The 25,562-nt window shown below is 35.6% G+C and overlaps 1 protein-coding gene across 1 annotated transcript in view; it reads right to left on the reverse strand.

Moving 5' to 3' along the window:
* SND1 (staphylococcal nuclease and tudor domain containing 1) overlaps positions 1 to 25,562 on the reverse strand; it is a 524,029-nt gene that overhangs the window by 353,186 nt on the left and 145,281 nt on the right. The window contains exon 11 of the mRNA XM_044679610.1: positions 1,549 to 1,638. Within this exon, the coding sequence (XP_044535545.1) occupies positions 1,549 to 1,638 (90 nt within the window). The remainder of the gene's footprint in view (positions 1 to 1,548; positions 1,639 to 25,562) is intronic.

Here is a 25,562-nt window from a genome sequence, read left to right on the forward strand (position 1 = left end):
TTTATTAGAATGTTAGGTCAGATTCAGGAAATTCTTCATATAACCATCCCTAGTAATTATTTCTATAACTTACCATCTTCGTATTGATTGAGAGGTAGCATGACATAATAGAAAGAGCATTTCACAAGTCAAAAGACTGGAGTTTGATTCTTGGCTCTTAGTGCTTATTTGCACATGACTTTAAATCACTTGCCCTCAATTTCTTCATCTTAAAAAAGAAGGGGGTTAAGGGGGGGAGCAGGGGAGATAAAATCTTTACCAGCTTAAAAGGGTTGTCTTGAAGAAAGAACTCTCTGTATACTATCAAGTGCAATAAAATAATATGACATTAACTTGGTTAACTCATTTTTTTTTTAAACCATGCCTTCCGTCTAAGAATACTGTATACTGGTTACAAGACAAAAGAGTGGTAAGGGCTACACAATGGGGATACAGAGACTTGCAAAGGGTCACATAGCTAGGAAGTGTCTGAAGTCAGACCTGAACCCAAGACATCCCATCTGTAGGCCTGGCTCTCAATTGATTGAGCCACCTAGCTGTTTCCACATAATTAACTTATTAACGTTTTTTTTTTCTGAGAGCTCAAAGACATACTCTTATAAAATCCTAGGGTAATAAACAAAGGAGCTGAGGTAGATCTTAGAACTCCATAGGCACTATTTAGGGGTAGGCTCCAGAGACCAAGTTGTAGTCCAACTAAATGAGATTCAGTATGATGATGAGATCATCAAAATGGTGACACTAAGAAAACAAAAAAAATACACTGAAGGAACACAGAACAATTCTGCTGTAAACTCAAAGAGTCCACAAGTTCCCTGAACCACCAGAGAATGACGAGGCTTCTCAGCTTAACCACACAAAGTACAACTACAACAAAGACTGTAGAATTTGTTTATAACTCACTGACATGATAGGGGGAAAGGGTGTCCCTTACTCAACCCTCGTTACAATTCAAAAACTACCTTCTTCCCAAAAAAGCCTTCATCAGGCTTTCAAGAACAGATGCAATAGCAATTTGTCACCAGCAATATCACATATTAAGTTTAAAAAGAGGTGTCTGGGCAAAGAAAGTCAATGAAAGAAAGGGAAAAGGGCTCTGGTTAGTAGGCAATTACCGAACCCAGCATTGAACTTGAACCCTAGAAGAGAATGTTCTTAGTTTTGCCAATCAGCCCTTGGAAAAGGTCTCATAAACCTGTCAAGTTTCTTCTCTACTTGGCCATGGTATTTAGAGACAGTAGAACAGGCACTTAAAAAAATATTTTTGTTGTTTAATAAACCCTTGCCTTCTGTCTTGGAGTCAATACTGTGTATTGGCTCCAAGGCAGAAGAGTGGTAAGGGCTAGGCAATGGGGGTCAAGTGACTTGCCCAGGGTCACACAGCTGGGAAGTGTCTGAGGCTAGATTTGAACCTAGGACCTCCTGTCTCTAGGTCTGGCTCTCAATCCACTGAGCTACCCAGCTGCCCCCCAGAACAGGCACTTTTAAGAAACCAATGAAGGAGTAAGGAAATACAACCAATTTCCATATGTGGAATGCATTGCTTACCTTCTTTCCAATAAGCTTTTTCCGGAGGAACTCTCGAGCCTCAAACATATAAGGAATGTCATATAGGGGGCGAAGTTTCTTGTTTTTATCCTAAAATCAGAGAAAAAAAAAGGAAAACATATTAATATGTGGGCAATCTAAATGAAAAACTGCCAAAGCACCAGACCTTTTTAAGTATTACTGAAAACAGTTCTATCTTCTAATGCTAAATATCACAAAGTGATAAGAACATACAAAATGCTTAAAAACATTTTTTAACTCAGTTGACTGAATGATTAAAAAAATCTTAACACAAACAAAATCTTTTTTTTTTTACCATAGAACAGGCTCAAAGAAATACTCATGATATGTTACAAATTAAAAGGTGGATATTATGATAAGGAAATTTAAATATTTCATCCTCACCAACATCTCCTTCAAAGGTTACTTCTTAAGAAAAAATCCCATGTAGGTAGACCTTACTGTTACACATTAAATATTCACACTTAAAGATTACTTGAGATTCACACATTGCTATTAACTGGTCTACATTTACTGATCCAACCATCCCCAAAAGTAATGTTCTTATCTCTTCTCTCTTTCAAAGTCAAACTTTTAGAAAAAGCTGTTATCACTCCTTCCTACAATTTTTTTATTTGTGGCTCATTTTTCAATGTCTTGAAAACTGTAGTCCAAACTCAATACAGAACAAACTGCTTTCTCTACGGATACTAACAGTCTCTCAATTGCTGAATCCAATGATTTTTTTTCTGTTCTGAGCCTTCTTGACCTCTCTTGATACTATTGACCACTCCCTTCTTTCCCCACTACATAACCTTTCTATCACCAATTCTCACTCACTCCAAGTTCACATGTATGTCCCTTCTCAATTTCCATCACTGGACTGATCTCTGTCCCACCCCATATTGCCTAGTCTCCTAAGACTGTATCCTCAGCCTTCTAAAAAAAGTGATGCCATCAGTTTCCTAGGGTTGAATTATTTTTATGCAGTAGCCTCCCAGATCTATAACCTACTCCAATCAAACATTATCAACTACCTAATGGATATCTCCAACTAGATGCCCCTTAGATAACTCAAATTTAACATGTTCAAAGTAGAGCTCATCAAATTCTCCCACTTAAAAAAACATTCTCCTCCAAATGTCTATATTTCTTTTTAAAGTGCCACTACCCTTCCAATATGAACTCTCAGGCTGACAATCTAAAATTTCATAAATTAATAAGAATAACTACAGAATACACTCCATACTACCAAGAAAGCTTTGTAATTACTAATGCTTCTTATTTACAGGAAATTATAAGGAAATAACATGTAGGATGGAACATTGCTCATTTGTTCAACTAGCCCCAATCCTGTAGCAACACTCCAACGCTTTTCCATGAAGAACTCAGAAACTGCTTTACTACCCTAAGCCAAGAGGAAAGAAATGCTACAAAAACAATTTACTGAATCAAGCTCAAATCAAGTTCCTAAATAATATAATTACTTGCCTCCACAAACATTTCTAACTCAATGCTGAAAATAACAATGGCAACCATGAAATATTCTTGTGGAAGACCTCAGAAAGTTGCCAGAAACATGAAGAAAGTAGATTCAATAATCAGTGTGATAAAGCACACTGCCCAGAGATTTAAACTGGATGGATTCTATATAGCTGTACCTAAATTTCCTGATTTGTAAAATCGAAGGGGTTGGGCTACATGCTATCTTAGGTCCCTTCCAACTTTAACATTCTATACTAGAAACAGAGGAAATGTTGGATGACAAAAGCAATGTCTGTGTAGCTTTAATGATTTTTTTAAAATGTACCACAAGTTATAAATGCTTGCAGAATTCCATATGCCAATACTCAGGTTCCAAGCTATAAGCTTTGTAATATGGTTTATGAGCATACTTAAAGAGGCATTAAGAATCCTCCCTTGGCAGGAGTTGCTAGGTACTGGAAATCATGAGGAATATAAATAAGGAATACAACATTGACTGTCAGAATTAGCACTGAAGACCATAGTGGTGAAGGGCAGGGGAGAGAGGCTATATCTTGGTTAGCCACAGAGGTTATACCATATATTGATAAGCTGTATGAATATATAAATCTAAATAAACACTATTTTCAAAATACTAATAGTCACTTTGTACATCATTATGATTTTTTCAATCAATTTAAGAATATGTCTCTCCTCTAGTACCACAATAAGTATCTGTCCCAGTTGGAAGTGATTTGAACAGGGAATTTTGTTCACTCTTCTTTCAATTTCACATTCTGACTTGTAACAGTTATTTTACATGTGATTCCTGCCTGATATTAACTGATTATAAGCTTTAAGAGATCAGTGGTCACATCTTCTCATCAAAATGCCTATGTAGAGCACTCTCTGAATATAATGAATTTAACAGTGAGCCTCTCCAAAAGCATAACTAGAGGGGATTTACTTTGAACAAAACATTTTAAGTCATTGTTGAGATATTTTTTCCAAAAGTAAAACAGGGATAATTCCTTAATCATCTTCATGATTTTGTCATTTTATATGGAATAATGTCATACAAGAAACCCTGGAGCAAACACCATATGATAAAAGCTAGAAACATTCTATTAGGAAAAATTTCTTTCAATTTCTATAGCAAATTTCTTCAAGCCAATCATCCATGGTTTAAAAAAAAAAAAACAAAACCTTCTATAGCAAGCAAAAAAAGACTAATGGCACTAAAAAACAAAGTTTCACAAGTGAAAAGAGCAACATTTATTCTAACATTCTAGATACATTCTGAAGTCCACTGAACTTGTGGCAGTTGGCAGCTATGACAACCCTGGAAAATATATTTTGATAGTTTTATATTTTAAAAGTTGGAGGCATTTGTTCTATCTCATTTGTTCTATTCTCATATCTTGAGAAAGAAATATCCCTGAGAAATTTCAAAATAAAAGCAATCCTTTCAAATTACCAGGTACACAAAAGCATTTTAAATCTTAGGCAATTGTAGGTATAATATAAACTGAAAATGTGACTTCTGTTGAATTCTGATTTTAAAGGAACTGTTTAGTTTAGATGACAATTTATATGAAAATCTGTTGTTTTTCTAAAGACAGAAAAATAAAAAAAAATTATGCTAGCTTTTTTGGTGGGTGGATGATACACAAATCAAGATGTGCAAGTAGTCATGGATCACTCTGGAAATGACGCTCTGTGTAGGCCTTGCAATGACTCAGATCAGATATGGGAAACCTATCTTCAGTCATCTGCCATCTTCTAACCAGTGGGGGAAAAAAATCACCATCGCCCACTCATCAGCATCTGAAGACACTAGCTTTAGCATTATGACATAGTTATTTTCGACTGCCACTGCAGTAATTGCTATAAAGCCTTTCAGATGGTCCTATGGCCTTTATGAACGGAAACCCCTTCCCTGTCTGCTTAGATCTATTTTATCTATTTTATTCTTAAAGAACTTTCATGAAATAGATTCCATTAGCATTTGGGGGAATCATTTCCTATTTTTAATAGTACCTAATTACTAGGAAGTTTCTTCATTAGCTTATACTTCAGTGAATTTTGCTAGCTTAAATCTTTCTGCATGTCTTCTCTGAGGAAAAATAGTAGGTATCCTTTCTCCTCATGATCCTTTAAAGGATCAATCTGTTTTCAGAAAATACAGTTACTTAAGCAGCTGAATCCCAATCAGTGAAGTTTAGAGCTGGGGAAGGAGACAGAAGTAAGAAGGTGAAAAAAAGGAGTCAGAGGGAAGGAGATAGGGGTAAGGAGTGAGTGGGAAGAGGATCAAGGGGAAAGGGAAATAGAGGGGAAAGGAGGAAGAGAAAGAGGACAGTGAAAGGAAGGAGAAGAAGAGAAAAGAAGAGAAAGAAAGGGAAGAGATGAGTACACAAATATAACTATGCTAGAAGCAAGAGCCAGATTAGACTGAAGAGCAATGATTCTAAAAAGCAGATTCCATATCATCCCTAGTCACCCTGTCTCTAATGCTGTTTTTAAAGAAGATTTGAGTTAGAATCATGACAGCAAGGAGACAGAATCCACAGGGTTTGGGGTTTTTGTGTGTGTGGTACATCCTGGAGAATTACTCAGTAGAAAAAGGGTTCTTTCTACCATCTGTTTAACAGGCAGGTCTACTAACAAGGGATATGTGTTAAAAATGTATTACAGGAACTGCTAAGGGGAGGGGTGACACAATTTCAAAATTTTGTACACTTTTGCCAAACTGTAAAAAAATACCACCATTAATATAATGAAAGTCCCCATGAAGAGTTCAAATTACTGATATCTTCAAGGTATTTATTCCAGAAAGGAAGTTACTAGATTTCCTTCCTAGCTAAGATGAAAGACATTCTGCCCCCATCCTAGACCTTCCTCCACTATCTCCTCTGCAGTTCGATACTCTGCATGCCCAAAGGGTTTCAAATTAAAGAATTGTCACATTTCTTGAACCCCAACAGTTCAATTCATCAACACTTGTGAAAATATTCCAATGAGTTGTTTTTTTAAATCATATATACACATGAGAATTTATGTATACTTATCCCTACATAAAGTGAAGAGTGAGGTAAAGAAATGAATACACTCACATATCCTTTCATCTTATTTTCTCTTCTATATTTAACTGAACTAGGAACAGAGATATTTGATAACTCCAATTCACTTCAGATACTTCCCCCTTTCCACAAATATCAATTTCCTCCCACAAAAATCCAGTGGGGAAACTCATTCAATTTGACATAATACTTGTTATCCACAATAACAGAACTAACTTCTACAATGCAGAATTAAGATGATCTGAGGCCCTTGGCATAGGAAAAAAAATAACATCCACTGCTGTAAAGGCGTGAAGGTAGGAGGTGGTAGAGGGGCTGTACCTTTACATTTTCTCTCCCCATTTGATTAACTATAGAAAAATTATAGGTATCAAAGCATGTGTTCTTTAAAATATAGGTATAGTTTTTAAAAAAACAGGAATCCTAGTTTCCCAGTTTATCTTTTTCAGATGTTTTTATTTGCATTTCTGATTGATCCTCCAAAGGGAAAAACCCACACATTTGAACTGCCCAGAGTGCCTCTATCAAATGGCTAAACTTTAAATGAGTTAGGACATTGCTATTTAATTAAACTCATTTGTAAGTTGTGAAAAGTATAAACCTCTAGTCTATATCTGAAATTCACTATATCAGTCTATTTTCCCTATAAGTATTCAATCATCTGGTATATAATACTGTACTAGTAATCTATCTGCCTCTAGGTAAGGCAATACTGAGATATGATATCAACCTAAAGGAATTTACAACCTTATTGAAGAGTGAAGGTAAAAATGCCTTTAAAAATCAGAGGCAACAGATCCAGCTATATTATTTCATTCAGGTAATTTTAAAGTATGCACACTCAGGGTAGTGTTGACAACAGGAGTTAAGATAAGAGAGGACAATGTGGACTTCAGTTACTATAAAAGATTTCACAGAAAAAGGAACAACTTAGTTGGTGCTGAAGGTTGGATAGAATCTGAATATGTGAAGAGCAGCAAAAACACATTGGAAGAGAGAAATAATAGGAGGAAAACAGAGTAGGAATGAACATAAATGGGCAGGGCTTGTATAGATATTATTTTCTATGGAAAACTGTTGCACGTAGAAGTATATACTTAAAGAGTCCAAACAGAAAAGTACCAAACCTAATGATGAAAATGTGTTTTATGATTTAATTGGAAAATAGCATTTTTTATAATAATAATAACTAACATTTATTTATTCTCCTTATCCCTAGAATGGAAAACAATTGGAAGGTTTTTATAATAACCAAACTATGAGTTGAAGAAGACCTGGTCCAGATGGATTAGGGGTAAGAACAGAAAAAGAAGGGACAGAGATGATAATAATAACAAGGACAACTCTCATTTGCACAATGCTTTGAATACTTTATACTATCTCATTAAATACTAATGAATCAGAGAGGTAGATGCTATTACTATTATTTATAAACAAGGAACCTAAGGCTTTAATCAGTGAAATGGCTTGCTCAGAACTATAGTTAATAAATGTCCAAAATAGGTTTTCGACTCAGATGTTTTGACTATAAGTCCAAATCCCAGGTCTTCCTGAGTCTATCACCTATACAACACTGCATTAAAGGAAGGATGAACACAATTTGGTATCTAATCAATGGATTAGCCCTGAGGAAGAATATTTAAAAGACTGCTAAATATGAAATGAGAGTAAATGGAGACACTGGTTGTCCTGCAGGAGGCCTAAAAGGAAAAAATGAGTAAGAGATTAGTGTTTTGTTTTTCAGTTGTTTTCAACAGTGTTGACTTTTTATGACTCCATTTGGGGTTTTTATTGGCAATGTTAGAGTGGTTTGCTATTTCCTTCTCAGGGCATTTTATAGATGAGGAAATTGAGGCCAACAGGGACTTGTCCAGGGTCACACAGCTAGTGTGACCAAAATCCAAGGCAAGATTTCAAGTCAGGAAGATGAGTCTTCCTGACTTCAGGCCCAACATTTGATTCACCGTACCACCTGAATGTCCTCCTTTTTAGTGAGCAGCAGCTAAAAGATAAAGGTGAAGACACGAGAATGGATGAGTTCTTTAGGGAAATAAAGAAAACATAAAAATAGAAAATGACAGAAAGACTAAGCTGACTCATATGGGACATCTATAATCATGAAAACAGAAAGAAGAATAATTTGGCAACTATTTGGCAAACTGGAATGTTCGGGGTGAGAAGAATCAATAGGAGAAAGTATCAATGACTTAGGGAAGGACTAAATTGATGACTGTATGAATGTTATAGAGTGGTGAATCCAAAAGACAGTTTCACACTGGCAAAAAAGGTAAGTACCAAACCTAATTCAGGCAGTTTCTTGTCCCCTGAAGGAACTTACCTGTTATCTATAGTGTATAGTATTTGCTTATATGCCAGAGAAACTAGCTCGTAACAAAATTAAAGCATTGTACACAAGACCATCATAAAAAAAAAATCTTTTTGGAAACTGCTTGTCTACTCAATTATATTTGCTAGCTGAATATAGTGGTATCTTGAGAAACAGTTGCTATTCAGTGCAAGTACAATGGAAAAAGAAAAAATAAGAAAATATAATTAAAGAGACCAGGAACAAATGGATACAAGCACATACACATGGATAGATGGAATCAAAATGTAAGTGCAAATAAAATGTTTAAAGACTCTGAGGACTTATTATCCATGGTAGCAAGACCATATGTGGTACATTCATGTAGTCTGCAACAATACCAGAAATAGTGAAATAAAGGACTAGTCTAAATGCCAAAGCATGGCTTTGTCATACCCCTTGTTAGGAAGAAGCTGGGAAGCCAGAAACAAAGCCATTAAGACAAAAGGCTCCTTAGGCTTCTCCCAACCACCTCAGCTTTCCTAGTATTGCACTGGTCTTGGGTCATATGGGAAGATAATTTTTTTTTTCAATCATTTAAATGTTCTGGGATAAAAATGAATTTCAATTCCACTAACTTTCTATGCAAGGTTAGGAACACAGCTTCTCCCACTTCTAAGATTCAGAAGCTGAAGGAGAGCAGACACCTGAAATTCAAAGAGAACAAGCAGGGGAGGGAAGGGTAAAGAGAGAGAGAAGAAGGTCTGTTCTGGACACCAGAGTTAAGTACTCATGATGAAAATGGTTACAAAATGAGTAATCCAGTGTGTGTAAGTTTTTTATGGGATTCTAATACTGCCTGGCTTATTGTGGCTTACTCATAAGAAAAAAGGGTACAGAGAGAGAGAGAGAGAGAGAGAGAGAGAGAGAGAGAGAGAGAGAGACAGAGAGAGAGACAGAGAGAGAGACAGAGAGACAGAGACAGAGACAGAGACAGAGACAGAGACAGAGACAGAACTTCCAACCTTACTTCCCTTTCAGTAAGGCTAAGATGTTTTTCAAAAAATTCCTAGAGTGCTGTAATGACCATGGCTAAAGTAGGAAAATGAGAGAAAAATTACCAAACTATTCCTTAAGTAGGTCTTCTAGATATAGGAAACTAGATGTAGGGAGTTTAAAAAGAATAGACTTTACCTGGTAGTCCATTGAATATGTCAAGTCTAGTACTAGTCTATGAATATGTCTAGTACTAGAAATATCAAAAAGAATCTAAGAATCAGAATTCAACCCCAAAGCATCATAGGACTTGAAGTTAGAAGGGACCTTAGTTATTATTATCTAGTTAAATTCCCTAGTCCTATAGATAAGAAAATAAGCAAAGAGGTTCAAAGAATGACCAGAAATCACACAGAGAGTGAACAGTAGCTGAGCTAGAATGAAACCCAAATCTTTCAACTCCAAAACCTATTTCACTCTGCCTCTCTACTCCATCTCCACCCTGAACCTTCCCTTTACAACAAGTCTTAACACCTGAATTCTTGCTATGAGGTAATAACCAGATGTATTTTCTGTATCTCTAATCATACCTCCTGCCAGTTGTGACCACAAAACACTGCCTCAGAGCACATATATTAAATACTGAATCATAGGATCACAGACCTAAGCTGGAAGGGATCTCAGAAACTACTGAGTTCAACTTCCTCATGAATCAGATAGGTGATTCAGAGTTTTCAGTTTCGTGTGCAAGGTCCCACAGAAGAAAATGCAAAGCAGACACAGATGGGATTTATTTCAAGGATAACTTGCTATATACTCATTTATTTTTACAATTTCTATTTAGAAAATTGGTTTTGTAGAACAACAATGAAATTGGAGTTGCACTGAACAGAGGAGGAGGAGATTTATTAGTGATGTCACTATAAGCAATTATTGAGTTTCATGGGTGAAGCCCAGCAGAGATTTGGGGTCAGTCATCCAAATCACTGGCAACAATGTATTCACTTTAGGTCAGGGCCAAAGCTTCAAGACAATTGCCTTTTGTCTCCTACAACATATTTATGTTAAGTAAAATGGGAAATAGCAGGAAAAAAAGAAATTAAAGGAGAATGACACCAGTCTAGTTAAAAATATTATTGCACCAAAAGGAATAATGAACTGGAGGAATTCCATGTGAACTGGAAAGACCTCCAGGAACTGATGCAGAGTAAAAGGAGCAGAACCAGAAGAACATTGTACATAGAGACTGATACACTGAGGTACAATCAAATGTAATGGACTTCTCTACTAGCAGCAATGCAATGATCCAGGACAATTCAGAAGGACTTAAAAGAAAGAACACTATCCACATCGAGAAAAAAGAACTGTGGGAACAGAAATGCAGAAGAAAAATGCATAATTGATCATGTAATTTCATAGGGATATGATTATGGTTTTGATGTTAAAGGATTGCTCTACTACAAATATGAATAACATGGAAATAGGTTTGGAACAATGATGGAACTGTTTGTCAGCTTTTGGAGAGGAGAGAATAGGGGAAGGGAGAAATGAATCATGTAACCATGGAAAAATATTCTAAAACAAACAAAAAAAGAAAATATTGTGCTGTTTCCCTTTTGTTAAATTAAATCTTTTCCTCTCTTAGTTAAGTTAAAAAAAAAAAAAAAGGCTAAGCCTTTTAACTGAAGCTTTTTAAAATAAAGAAGAAAAATTTAAAATTCTTTCCCTTCTAATCTCTTCAAAAATTTTATTTACATTATATATAATACACAAACTGTCTCTTGACCAACGAACCATATACCCCATATCTCAAATATATCCAAAGCAAAATTCAAAATCTTTTTTTCCCAAATCTCTCTCCTCTTCCCAACTTTTATTTTATTGTCAACAGCATGCATCACCATTTTCCCAGTCACTGTCTCACAACTTAAGTATCATTCTAGACTCATCACTATACTAAATACACAAATCCAATCTATTGTCAAATCTTGTCATTTCAAGCTGCACAACACTTCTTAAATGTATTTCCTTCCTTCCTTCCACTCTCTCTTGCCTCTTAATTTTCAAGGTTTTGTTCAAGATTCAGTTCAATTTCTACAGAAAGACTTTTCTATTACCCCCAGTTACTCACACTTTCCTCTATCAGATCACCTCTCACATATTCTGTACATATCTTGTATGTACCTATTTGTTTAAATGTAATTTACTGACCCTTGAGGACAGGAACTATTTTGCCTTTCTTTTATTCCTAGAATTTGACAGTGCTTAGCACATAGTAAGCACTTAAGTATAGCCTGATTCCTGTATGCCCAACAAGAAAATAATGGAAGCTTAATGTAGCAAAATTTTGGCTCCAAACATAATACCTGAGAAAACCTGCCTTGTCTTCTTTGCAAAGGTAGGAGACCATGGATATGATTGTATTTATATATGCAGTACTAATATGCCTATGAAGCCAGCAAGATTAGGCTCCTCACCAAGTATCAGATTAGGAGATTAGGCAGTCAATAAACATTTAATAAGCATATTCTCTGAACCAAACCCTGTGCTAAGTATTAGGGATACAAAAAGAGACCTTCTCTGCCCTCGAGATCTCACAGTCTAAATGAGGGAGCCAAGCAGTCAAATAGGTATAAGCAGGCCATCTACAGGATTAAAAGGAAATAATTAAGAGAGAAGGCACTAAAATTAAGAGGAGTTAGGAAAGCCTTCCTGTATAAAATGGGGTTTTAAGTAGGACTTAAAGGAAGCCAAAGCTAGTATTCACAGCAATGAGGGAGAGGGTCAGAGAAAATGCCTGGGTGACGAAGTTTTTTGTTTTTGGTACAGCAAGGAAGCTTACATTGCAGTTAGCAAGGTCTAAGAAGACTAGAAAAGCAAGTGGGGACTAGGTTATGAAGGGCTTTGAATGTCACACAAAGCATTTTAGATTTGATCTTTGAAGCAAAAGAGAGCTACTAGAGTTGAGGTGACAGGGCCAGACCTTCACTTTGGGCAAATCCCTAAATGGAAGATGGATTGGAGTGGAGAAAGTCTTGAGTTAGGCAGGACCGCCAGGCTGTTGCAGTAATTTAGATGCTTCAAAGGTGAAACTGACAGGCCTTGGCAAAAAGCTTCATCAGGGCATGCCTGGATAAAATGAAGAGATGAAGTTGACACAGAGGTTGAAAGCCTGAGGCTCTAGGACAATAGTTCTGCCCTTGATAGTAAAAGGAAAAGTTGGAGAAGAAAAGGGGGAGGTTGGGGAAAAAATAATGAGTTCAGTTTTGGACATGAGTTTAAGAGGATAACTTGACATCCATTTGGGGTTGTCTAGAATTCAATAGAGACATTAGGGCAGAATAGGTATAGATTTGAGAATTACTCACATAAAGAGATGTTAAATTCAAAGGAGCTGTTAAGAAGTGAAGTAGTATAGAAGAAGAGAATGGGGCCCAAGACAGAACCCAGAGGGGCGCCTATGGCTAGGGGCCAGAAAGAGAGCCCAAGGAAGAACAATATGACAATTAGGAAGAGAATTGGGAGAGGGGTGTCCTGAATACCTGAAGCAGAGTATGTGGAGAAAGTGAACAAAGGCTATAGAGGAGTAAAAGGAAATGAGGCCCTGAAGTTGGAGCTAAGAATCAGAGTAGCCTCTGTTTCTAGACATCAATTCTCTCCCAAATAGAAAAAGGCAATCCCTGAACATTTCACCGAATCCATGCTATTTTGCCCTAAATAACTAGCCTCGAGGCCAAAAAGTCAAATTATACACAAAACAAAACAAAGACTAAAAAAAGTGGCAAGAAGCATGACTAATGACTATAAAATAAAATTTTAGCATATGTAAATAAAATAGAAGAGAAAGCATTTTATCACAACCTTAAGGGTCCTACTTCTGATGGCATGAAATTGTAGAAGAGTGATTCGATCAATATCTGCTCCACCCCGTGCTACTCACTGGAGCACCTCACACAGAAAAAGATTTTATTAACAAGTTATAAGATGTGACTTCTCAGATTTCCAGAGAACACTTTTAGAAATCTAAGTATGTGCTATCTTTTTTCAAAAGAGGGTCTAAGTTATGCAATTGTAAGGCAGAAAGGTCTTATCATTAGACAGTGGGTTTCAATTACATTTAAAGGTTATATGATGGATAAAATCAGGGACTATGTCATACTTGTCTTTGTATCCAGAAATTTTAAGTAATAGAAATATATGGCACTGGACTTGGAGTGTCAAGCAGACCCAAGTTCTAATTCTGCCTCAGACACTTAATATCTATGTGTGACCTGAAGCAAATGACTCAGTTTCTCAGCCTGTTTCCTCATCTGTAATGCGGTGATAATAATAGCACTTAATTCATGGGGTTGTAAAGATCAAATGAAATAACTATAAAAAAGGCACTTTCAAACCTTAAAAAGCTATATAAATGTTGTTATTATCATGAACACATCCCTTTACATTCCTTGAGCATGCTAGTTATTCAATAACTATCAAGTGAATGAACCCCCACTTATAGGAAGCTACTGATAAAGGGGATGTGGGAAGGAGGAAGAATATAAACATGACAATGAAGTGAAGACAAATTCTTCCTTCCATGAATGAAGAGAAGAGGGACAGGAAAAGAAAGGGATGGGAAAAAAAGAAAGGGAACTAGAAGAAGGGCACAAAGAGAAGGGGTAGCAGTAAATAATTCATCATATGTCTAATAACAACTATTTTTGAAGTCAGTTGGAAATGCTGCCCTGATTTCCCCAGTGCAGGTACTTATAAGCAGCACTACTAATTTAGTTCTTAACACTTTTGTTTAACAGTTATTAAAATAACACAGATTCCTATACTCTGGGATAAGTATCGGGACACTAGGCATTTCTATATAAATTCTTGGATACTTAACACATTTTCAGAAAAAGTCTCCTTATGTGAGGTAAAAGGCCTCCAAGACCTGGTCCTCATCTTTGAGTCCACTACTCTCCAAAAGTACCCAGGTGAATTATTTCAGCTAAACTAACCATACTTCCTATCTCTGTGCCTTGTATTAGTTGATTCCCTAGTTCCACCCACTCCAGAAATCCTATCTGTTCAAGTCCAGGCTCAAAATGTTATATTGTCCATCAACCCTTCCTTCATGTCCCAACAAAGAGTAGATACATCCTCTCTCCTCCTCAAGGCCCATATCAGTTTTGGTCTGGAAGTAAGGAGATATGGGTTCTATCAAAAAATGTTGCTCTAAACCTCAGCTTTCTGATCTGTAAAATGAAGAAGGCTGAATTAGACATTCCATTCTATCTGCAAAATTCCATGATCTTTGATCATACGAAGACTGTACTTTTCCTAGAGAACAGATATTCTTTTGAGGTGGGGAGCAAATAATAAATACAATTGAAATCTCTGGTACAATCTAAATCTAAACAATCTAAATCTCTGATACACAGAGCCTGTCTGACTTTTTCTTTCCCATATTTAATAAAACAGGATTCCTTTAATACAACTGTTTGGGGTTTTTCTCTCTCTTTTTTAATTAATACTAAGACAAACTGAAAACTTAGCTTTTACTACAAAATGCCATTAATTTATACCACACAATTATTAAATTATAAATTAGAAAGGGCAGGGTTATTAATAGTCATACTTATGGGAGGAAAACTGAATCTGATGGTTCACTTAAATGTAAAATTGATGGGAATATTAACACTGCCTCATTTACCTACAAAAAATGAAATAGCAACAACAAATAACTGTATCTGATACTTGCTTGGGTAAGTCACTTATTCTCCCTGGGCCTCACTTTCCTCATCTAAAATATGACTTGGCCCTTTAGAGCCCAGTCTATTATCTATTTATTAAGATAATCTTTAAGAAATCCTACATGGCAATTCCTAAGTAACTACAAGTTTGGGTGAAATAGTACCAAATTTTCATAACTTCACATTAGTCATATGTACAGTCAGAAATACATCTTATTAAGAACAAAGAAATTAAATGAAATGATAGGACAAGTATAGTACAAAAGAAAGAATGATGGATTTGGAGTTAAAAGACTTATTTAAAACCCATTTCTATAGATGGTCTACTTACTTGGGAAACTCATTTAACCTCTCTTGGCCTCAAGTTTTCTCATATACAAATTATTCAAACAAGAAACCTGTGGTCTTGTTTGAATAAAATGACAGGCTTCCCTCTAATCCATATAGTAAGTAGTTAAATCCTTATCATCTCTGGTATTTATTGAAATCATTTTCCATGACTGATATGAATTTGAGGTGGCAGATGATGAAAAGAAATAGAATATGGAACTTTTTATACGGTTTTGATATATATCACTTTGTAAAATCTCCAATATAATTTGTCACTCTGCATAGATTATATTATTGAAGAACTTAAACTTTAAAAGAAACTTTTATGAGATCCCCTTTAAAAAGTCAAAGTAACAGCAAAATGGATTATAAATTTAAGTTCCAAAAATATCTGCTTCTTTGGTGCTAGGGCAAACTAGAATTAATATGGTCATAAAATGCTTAAATTGTTTTTAGAATAGATTTTCCAGCATTAATAAGTTATTTGCACAGCCTAGAAATCATAGAGAATGCAAACTACAGAAACCTAAAGCACTAAATATAGCAAAAACCTTATGGGGAAACTCAGGATCTGACTATCAGTGATTATGATAAAGCATGTCTTCAAAAGAGATGATACACTATGAAGATGGTTTGCAAAATAATGGATCTACTCCCCACTCAGGTACCCCTATCAAGATAATAAAGTCATCTACTTCTCTTCCTCCTTATGTGCTGAGCCTTTTGCTGAGCATCATTCATATTATATTGTTCTCAAAAGTCTTGAATGAACTCATCAATACCCACAGGTTTAATTATCATCCCAATGCTGATAAATCAAGGATATGTATGTTTGTGCATGTAATCCAGCCTTTTCCCTGAAGTCTAGTCCTATATCACCGACTATCAATTGACAGAGAAACCAGAATTCCTAGCTACATCTCAAACTCAACCTAACTGAAACGGAAATGTTTCCTTTTCCTCTACCAAACTTCCCTATTTTTGCTGAGGACTCCACCATTCTTCCACTTATCCAAGTTCTTAATCTTGATATTATTTTCAACTTCTCATTGTCATGTTTACATAGTATATCAATTTCAAACCTCTTATAATCAACCTCTTTTCTGTACTCATCTAGCTAGGCCTATATCATTTATACCCTAAATCACTTTAAAGTCCTCTTAACTGGTCTCCCTGAGTCATTTCGCTCCATTCCCTTATATATTCTCCATATCTCTCAAAATGATTTTACTTGAAGAAAAATATGACCACATCACTAGGTCATTCAATTAACTCCTGTGACTCCCTAATAAAACCATGATCAAATATAAACTATTCTGGAATGCCAAGTGGTATTTTATTATTTTAATATATAGATAGGATCTAAAAAAACTTTCTAAAATGAGTACAAAAAGTGCACTCTTGTAAATAGCTCTACTACATCCAAAATACGTAATTCACAAATATTTAATTTACATGCAAAATTGAAGTACATCTATAAACAGTAGGACAGCATGACAATGAAAATCTATTCCATTTGCATCAGCTTTCATGTACCTTAGAGAGACATTTTACAAATGTAAAATATTATCCCCATTTAATTTGGCACTAGTGAGGCTGGCTAGCTAGACAAAAGCTAAAATAATACACATAGTGATAAAGGCAGTGAGGGCTACATCTACGCCTTCATCCATTTTCCAAAGTGTTGTTAATACAGTCTTCATATTATTTTGTGGACCATTTCAAAAGAGAAAAGGATCATTTAGCACTTATTAACCTACCCAATAATTCTTGACACTGTTAAAAAACAAAAGCAAAAATAAACTTTAGGGGAAATGCCACACTACTTTTACTATGCTTTAATGCTTTTTAAATGCTTTTTCAAATTAAGAAAATAGTCTTTTAAAATAACACACGCACAGACTTTTTTACTACATGATATGCATTCTAAACTATTCTTTAGATACGGAGAATTACTTTTGGACAACCACAATTATTTTCCATTAATTTCAGTAAATATTTTCCTAATTACAGGAGAATAAGAAAGCTTTTCCCTCTTCTTTTAAAAGATAGATTTATGGATTCAGGAGTCTTTTTCTATAGTTCTTTTAAAAAAAGATAAGACCAAAAGAGAAAAGGGTCACACAAAAGAGGGCTAGCACAGAAGGCAATTCTCCTAGCAACTTCTGTTCCCTTCTCTCATTTAAAAAAAAGGCACTCTTGTACCTAGTATTGAGATTTAATTCAAAGCCCTGAGCTAGGTGCTAAAAGAACAAAGTAAAAAACAAAACAGTCCCTAACCTTAAAGAACCTATTTATAGTTTATAATGGAAACAACACATGAATAAGACTAAATAAAAAAGAAAGACAAAATAGCAATAATTATATGTAATTTAGTATTTTTGAGGTTTGCAAAGCAATTTATAAATATTACTTCATTTTATCATCGCAACAATCTTGGAAAGTGGGTACTATCCCAATTTTATGAGATAAGGAAATTGAGACAGAAAGTGATTAGCTGTCCCCAGTCATATGGCTAGTAAATAAGTGAGGCTATATCTGAACTCAACTCTTCCTGACTTCAGGCCCAATGTTGAATAGACAGAGTGCAAACTGATCAAGTAGTAAGTACTAGACTAAACTACTTACTAAGTGATGGGCACTCTATTAAGGATTGAAGATAGGTATATATAAGATATCTAGAAAGCAGATAAAATGTGCCTTAGAGAGGAAGGCATTAGGAACTGGGAGTAACACCTAACAATTATGGGCATCAGGAAAGGCCTCTTCACTAAGCTGTAACTATTTTAAGAAGAGAAAATCTTGTAATACAATATAGGATAACTTACTCTGCAAAAGGGAATATCATCCAACAGGGGGAAAAAACAAAAAACAAAAAAGCTGACCTATATGAGAATAAACACAATTTCAGTTGTTCCTGATTTAAAAACAAAACAAAACAAAACAAAACAAAACAAAACAAAAAAAAACCGAACTATTTGAAATCTTTGAAATGGAAACAAGAGAGACCAGGTAAACCTAGAAAAAGAAATACATTTGAGCAATTGGAAGGAACTAAGAGAATTTATTCTAAGAAGAAATGAGCAATATGTCTATCCAAAATTTCAATGTTTTCAAGAGTCACAGCATGAATAAAGAGAAAGCAAAGCCTGGGAGTAAAATTTTGTTTAGTTGGATTTTAAGTAGAAAAGGAAGGTTTTTAAAGACTAAAACACTATAGAAGAAGTGAGGAAGAAGGGGAAGGAAATTATTCTTTCTGCTACCTAGGTACAATAGAAAAAAGTATATAAACAAAAAGAAGGGGCATCTCAAACAGGCAGGGTTGTACAGAAACACCAGCATGTACATAGGAAGAAATTTTGCCTAGAAATACATTAATTCAACAGGGATGGATAGGCAATGGAGGACAGAGGGGATTTTAAGAAGGAAGGTTAAGTTGAGGAGGAAATATTCACAAGGAATAAAATAAAAACAAAACCTCTTTAAATATGAGAAAGAATCACAAACCAGAAATTAAATGGAGCAAAAGAAAATCTAAGAACCACTGATGAAAATATAAGTTGCAATAAAGCTGCTAACATATTGTAGAGGGAGAATAGGAGTTCTCTATAGCAATTTAATCACAAGGGAAGGGATTAAACATTTATATAGCACTATTATGTGTCAGGCACTATGCTAAGAGTTTTTTACAAATAACATCTTATTGCAAACTCAACACAACCTAGTCAAGGCAAGTACTATTATCCCCATTTTGTAGCTGAAAAAGCAAAGACAATAAGTAAATGTGTGAGGCTAAACTTTGTGTACTCAGGTCTTCCTGATACATATTTTACAGATAAGAAAAGTGAGTTTGAAAAGGTATATGCCTTTACCAGGGTGTTATAGCTATTAAGTATCAGAAGCAAGATTCAACCTCCTTTCTTCCTGACTCCATATCATTCCATCACTATACCCCCTGGTATAGAATAGTATACTATGTGTATATGTATATGTATATGTATATATACATATTGTAGTGCAGAGGGCGGGGGGATATTATATATACACATAATATCCAAAACTGGAATGAGCTTCTCAGGGAATAGTGGATTCCCTTATACTGAAAAGTTTTCAAGATAACTGTAATGGGGTATTCCCTTTCTGATACATGTTAAACTAGATGATAGCTGAGCTCTATTATTCTCTAAGAAAGATGTCTTGGAGAGACTGCAGGAAGGGAGACCAAAGCAATTCCAATAGTCCAGAAGGAAAATGGTAAGGGACTATACTAAGGTAGAGGCTGGGTAAATGAAATTGCGTATCTAAATGAGGCACACACAATACAAGAAGTTTTGAAAGAAGCATTAAGTATAACTAATATAAAGAGTGATCCATTTAAAACTGAATCCAATTAAATCCACCAATAACAAATAGTGTGGTTAATCAATCTGAAACTTGAGGATTTCTAAAAAGTAGCCCAGAAAGAGCAAGCTAGAAATCTCAGAACTCAAACTGAGATAATGAAGATGTAAATCCTTCTTTTTCAACTGAATAAATCCATCTGGCCTGCTTTTGGATACAGATACAATCTTCTCCATAAAGTACAAAGCAATGAAAACCAAATTGTTTTCTTTCCTTTTGTGAATCTCTAAAAAGTACAGAAGTACAGGAGGGCCCTGGAATCAAATAAGTATTCTGCATAGCTGAGGTTATTAAGGTAGCTAGGTTTTCTACAATCTCAGTACAACTTAAATTCAATGATCTGTGCCAAAGGCTAGATAATAGAAAAATTTAAGCATCTAATACATATTGTCCTTAAACACTATCCTGTCAGCCACCATTAAATATCATTTTGCAAGGCTGTAAAAATTATATTTCACATCTAAGGGAAGGGCATAGTTGATAATTCTGGGAAAGCATTCAAGGATTTGGACACACATTTGAGGTTTTGCAAATAAACATTAAATATCAATATAACAGCAAGAATGCTAACTAAATTTCATTACTTTCAAATATCTAGCAATTATAATCATATAGAAAGATAATGCTTTTTTAAAATTACTTTTAGGCCAAAGGCTCTAAATGGCAAACAACCCCCAAAGGCCACTATGGATGATATATATCTCATGGATAATCGTTAACATTTACTGCAGAAAATTTTTCCTACTTTCCTTAGAAAACAAAAGTTTAAAAAAATGAATCATCCATATGATCACAGATCAACTTTTTTGATGCATGTAACTAGCCACTTCCTTTTTTTTTTTTCTTTATTCATTTTTTCCTACTTCCTTCTGCTCCATTTCACTGCTCACTCTATTCCTTTTTGTGAAAAATCACTCCATGGTACTAGAATGGTTTCAGTCAGCCAACCAAAAAAATCCCCATAGTCACCTCTATCATCTGCATTGCAAATATCACCTCTAAGAAACATTTCGATTCTATCTATTCACTCTCTTTGTTTTTCACAGCACTCTTCCCCTTACCCAGGCTATAATAGTACATACACAGCAAAATTATACATGCAAAGCAGATAGAGATTAATTTGACATATCCATGCCATATACCTAGAATTTGGAAATTCTAAAAAGCATAATACAACCTAAGTCCTCAATGAGTTTGCAATCCTATTTGAGCTTTATAGACACACAAAATAAATAAGTATCAGATAAAATTCTACAGAAAATGAATTCTAGGTAGTCAGAGAAGGGAAGAGACCACAGTAGACTAGAGCACAATGAGACATAGTCAGAAAAGGATGAATCAAGTGAAGAAAAAACCAGAAAGAATTTTTACATCCAAATATCAGTACAAGAGCCTACTTAATAAACCATCTATTTTTTTTTTTTTTTTTATCCTGGGACTCCATTCTAGGAGCATAGGGCCACAACCAGTAGGCAACGGGTCGCACAGTCGCTCAGGGTCACCCAGCTGGAAAGTGTCTGAGCCCGGATTTGAACCTAGGACCTTTCGTCTCTAGGCCTGGCTCTCAATCCACTGAGCTAGCCCAGCTGCCCCTACTTTAGGTTGCAGTTTCTTTAGCAGATGTAGTTTTTACAGGGTGGGGTTGCTAGCCCCACGCCCAACCCTCCTCCTTTTCATCCGGGCTAGGGACCTTCCTTGACCCAGGAGTGGTAAAGGTGAAACAACTATCTATACTTGGAATTAAAAAATAAATAAATAGCCTCTGCCCTCAAGAAGTTTATATTTTATGGAGGAATATAAAATGTACAAAGATAAGTTCAAACAATTTAGTTGAGAGAGAAATCTCCACTAAATGAGGAAAAGGCAGATCAGGAAAGACATCACATGGGAGAAGGCACCTAAATTGAAATTCAAAGTGCAATAAAGAAAGTGTTATATTGAAACTCTGGGAGTGGAGAGTCTCACCATTGATTGACAGGTGAAGACCATTGGACATCAGAATGTTCCCAGAGGCCATGAGGACAGGGGAGAAATCGGTTGGCCAGGGGGGTATAAATACCCTGGCAGCCCTGGCTTTGGGGTTCTTTTCCTTTCCTTTGGATCTGGGATCTGTAGACCCTGGTCTATTGGGATCTGAGGCTTGCTTGACTCAACCTGTCTTGTACCTTATTAACATTTGCCAACCTGTATCCAGACCTTGAATCCTCTTATTCTTCTGTCCCCTAGATAGTTAGGAATTCAAACCATCTTTAGATATCTAGGTATCCTGGGGCCGGAGAGGGATCCCGGAAGTGGGCAGAAGAAGGGGGTGGAAAAGGGTGGTTTCTGAAGGCTGAAAAGCATACTATCTGGCAAGAAGAAGAAGCTGAAAGACATCAAACAGCTTGCTTGCTCTGGTTTGGCTGTGGCCAGGCTGAGCCAGAGGAGCTAAAGAAGCCAGAATCACTCACCTGCCTACAGCTCTGAGGGATTAGTTTATTATCAAAATTAGTTTAGGGTTTCCCTATTCCTCTTAGCATTTCCTAATATTCCTTCTTTGCTAAAATATATAAAGCTATACAAGTAACTTCCTGGAGTGGTTGTTTCATCACTTCTCTAGGAAGGGAGCAACACAGTCAGATAAACGTGTCCAACGCTAATAGAGCCCAATATCGATCATTAATCAACCCCAGATGGGACCTGAAGGGATACCCATCTACTGACCTGAAGGATCCTGCCTGGGCACTGTTATAAAGGAGGGAGGTGTTACAACATCTAGCTAGGTGGCAAGACTCAGGTGATCTTGCACTAGCTACATATCTATCTGAACTACCACTGCTGTCACCCATTTAAGAGTGGTAGTATTCAGTTTACCCTCACCTCCTTTATTTATAACAAAAGTCAAGGCAAAAATAAAGTGGATTCCTATAAGCAAAAGCACAGGGTAAAGAGAGAGAGTGTTAAAAATGAGGCAAAATTTGGCTTGGTTTTGAATTTTTTCTTAGAATTTGATAGATTATTTAACAACAATAATAATTGTCTAATATGATGATTCAGTTATATAACCCTATAAGGTTTATAAAGCACTTCCCTCAAAACAATCTCCAGAAATAAGCAATTCAAGAATTATCCATGAGTTGGAAATGAGATTACTAAGACTCAGAGAATAAATGACTTCTCCAGTCATTTTGTAGACAAAAAAAAAAAAAAAAAAAAAAAAACACTATCACACAACAAGAAATTATGATTAAGAGGAATTCTGGGAAATACTGAACCAACCAGAACCAAATGAACTGTATGCACTGTGACTACAATAATAAAAATGAAAAACAATCATAAACAGTTGAACTCTTGAGTAATTGGAAAAACCGAAACACAAAAAACACAATCAATATATACAGATCTTTTGGACAGGAAATACCTTCTACGGTGAGGGGAAGGGAAAGGAGCTGAAATACCTAAGAATAAATTCCTTTAAATAAACTAATTTTTTTTAAAGACCCAATGAAGGCCTATGAATGACAGACTATGCAACTAAGGTAGATTGTTGTCTAATTTGTCAAGTGCAGATACTATGCAGGATATGCTTTTGTTTATAAAAACAAAACAAACACTAGCCCAGGTTCTCAAGAAGCTTAGTTTCTCTTAGATGATGGTTCATGTAAACAGATAAATGCATAATATAGCTCACTGGAGACAACAAGCTCACAGGTATTTCTTTGTCTTTCCTCTCACCCCCCTAGAATGGAATCTCTTAAAAAGTTTTGCTTGGGTGCATGTAATCATAACATTATGGATGGTATGCTATCCAAGTTCATTTTAATCATTTATTAAAACCATTCTGCAAAGAGGCTAGGTGGCTCCATAGATAGAAAGCCAGGCCTAGAGATGAAAGGTCCTGGGTTCAAATGAGGCCTCATATAATTCCTAGATCTGTGACCCTGAGCAAGCTGCCTAACTCCAATTGCCTAGCTTTTACCACTCTTCTGCCTTAGAAACAATACTTAGTATCAATTCTAAGACAGAAGGTAACTGTTTAAAAACAAAATTCTACAGGGATAGAAAAGAAACAGATGCCTGATATAGAACTTTGTGTGTGAAGTATATAGTCCACTGTAATCAGTTATTCTTCAGAGCTGTATTAAAAAAGGTAGTGCTGTCTTGGTTTTTAATTGTCAGAAGTACTTTGAAGGGATTTTTGAGGTTTTCTGATCCAACCTGTCTTTGAATAGGAATCTCATCTATAATATCCTTGATAAGTGGTCAGTCTTTGCATAATGACCTCACTTAAAAAGAAAATTCATTATTTTATGATACATACCCTCTTTTGAACAGCTATCATTATAGAGGCAACGTGGTACGACAAATAGAGAAATGACCTTAAAGCCAGTAAGACATGGATTCAAGTCTCACCTCTGACACATAATGATTATGTGACCACAGTCAAGTCACTTAACATCTCATTGTTCTAGGCTACAGAAAAGAAGGGAGCATCCATCTTTTTAACACCTGGGAGTTTCCTAGAGCAATAAAAGATGCACCCAGACCCTATCCCTATAGCTGTGGGATGCTTATTTTTGATGTCGTGAACCACTAGTGGAGTCTGGTGAAGCTGACGGAGCAGCCCTTATCACAATCAGGTTTTTCAATGTTTAATATACATTAGAATTAGAAAGGAAATCAATTATATTGAAATACAGTTTTTAAGATATTAAAAGTAAAAACAAGTTCCAAAGCCCCAGATAAGAACTCTGAAATAATTATTGGGGAGTTTTTCTTGATGGTGGAACCCAATGCTGCCTCTTGACAACTTTTATCCACTGCTCTACTCCTACCCCGTAGAATTAAACAAAACAAGCAAGGAATAGGGCAGTGGTACCAGAGTCAATTAGAAGCATATCACTGTGGACCACATAAATGTAGAAAACCACATTTATATTTTACTGTATTTTCTACATTGATAGACTTGGCATAGTTACATGCATAAATACATAATTGAATCAATGGAGTGAGATAACGTAGATACAGCATATATAGATAGAAGAAACCCTAGAATAGAACCTAGAAGTACATCCAAGCAACAAGGAAACAAAGATAATCTAGTAAAACAGGGTGAAAAGGAAAGTTCCAACTGGTAGGCAAAGCAGGTATAGGAAGAGCATTAAAGAAGTTATCAGAGAATTAATTCTATAGGAAAAAGGAGATAATCATCAATTGAAGAATAGAAATAAACAATGAAATGTGAGCATAATAGAATATTACTCTTATAAGAAATCAGAAGCAAGGAAAAGTTTAGAGGAACTGAAGCAAACTAAAAGAAACAGAGCCAGGAAAACAATACATACAATGGCTAAAAGAAAAAAAAAAATGGAAACACCACAAAACAACTGAAAAAGATCACAAAACTATAAAGAATAAATGTGAAAGAATATGAACAGTATTCAGATGAAGAAAACAAAGCTATTAATAATCATATGAAAAAAATGTTCTAAATCACTCTTAATTATAGACATGCAAATTAAAACAGCTCTGAGGTACTACCTCACACTTATCAGATTGCCCAATATGACAGTAAAGTGATGAATGTTGGAGAGGATGTGGCAAAATTAGGACACTGATGCATTCTTGGTAGAGTTGTGAAATGATCCAACCATTCTAAAGGGCAATTTGGAACTAGGTTCAAAGAGTTATAAAACAGTGTATACCCTTTGATCCAGTATTGCCACTATT

This window comes from Gracilinanus agilis, chromosome 5, assembly GCF_016433145.1.
Source record: "Gracilinanus agilis isolate LMUSP501 chromosome 5, AgileGrace, whole genome shotgun sequence".
Taxonomy (NCBI): domain Eukaryota; kingdom Metazoa; phylum Chordata; class Mammalia; order Didelphimorphia; family Didelphidae; genus Gracilinanus; species Gracilinanus agilis.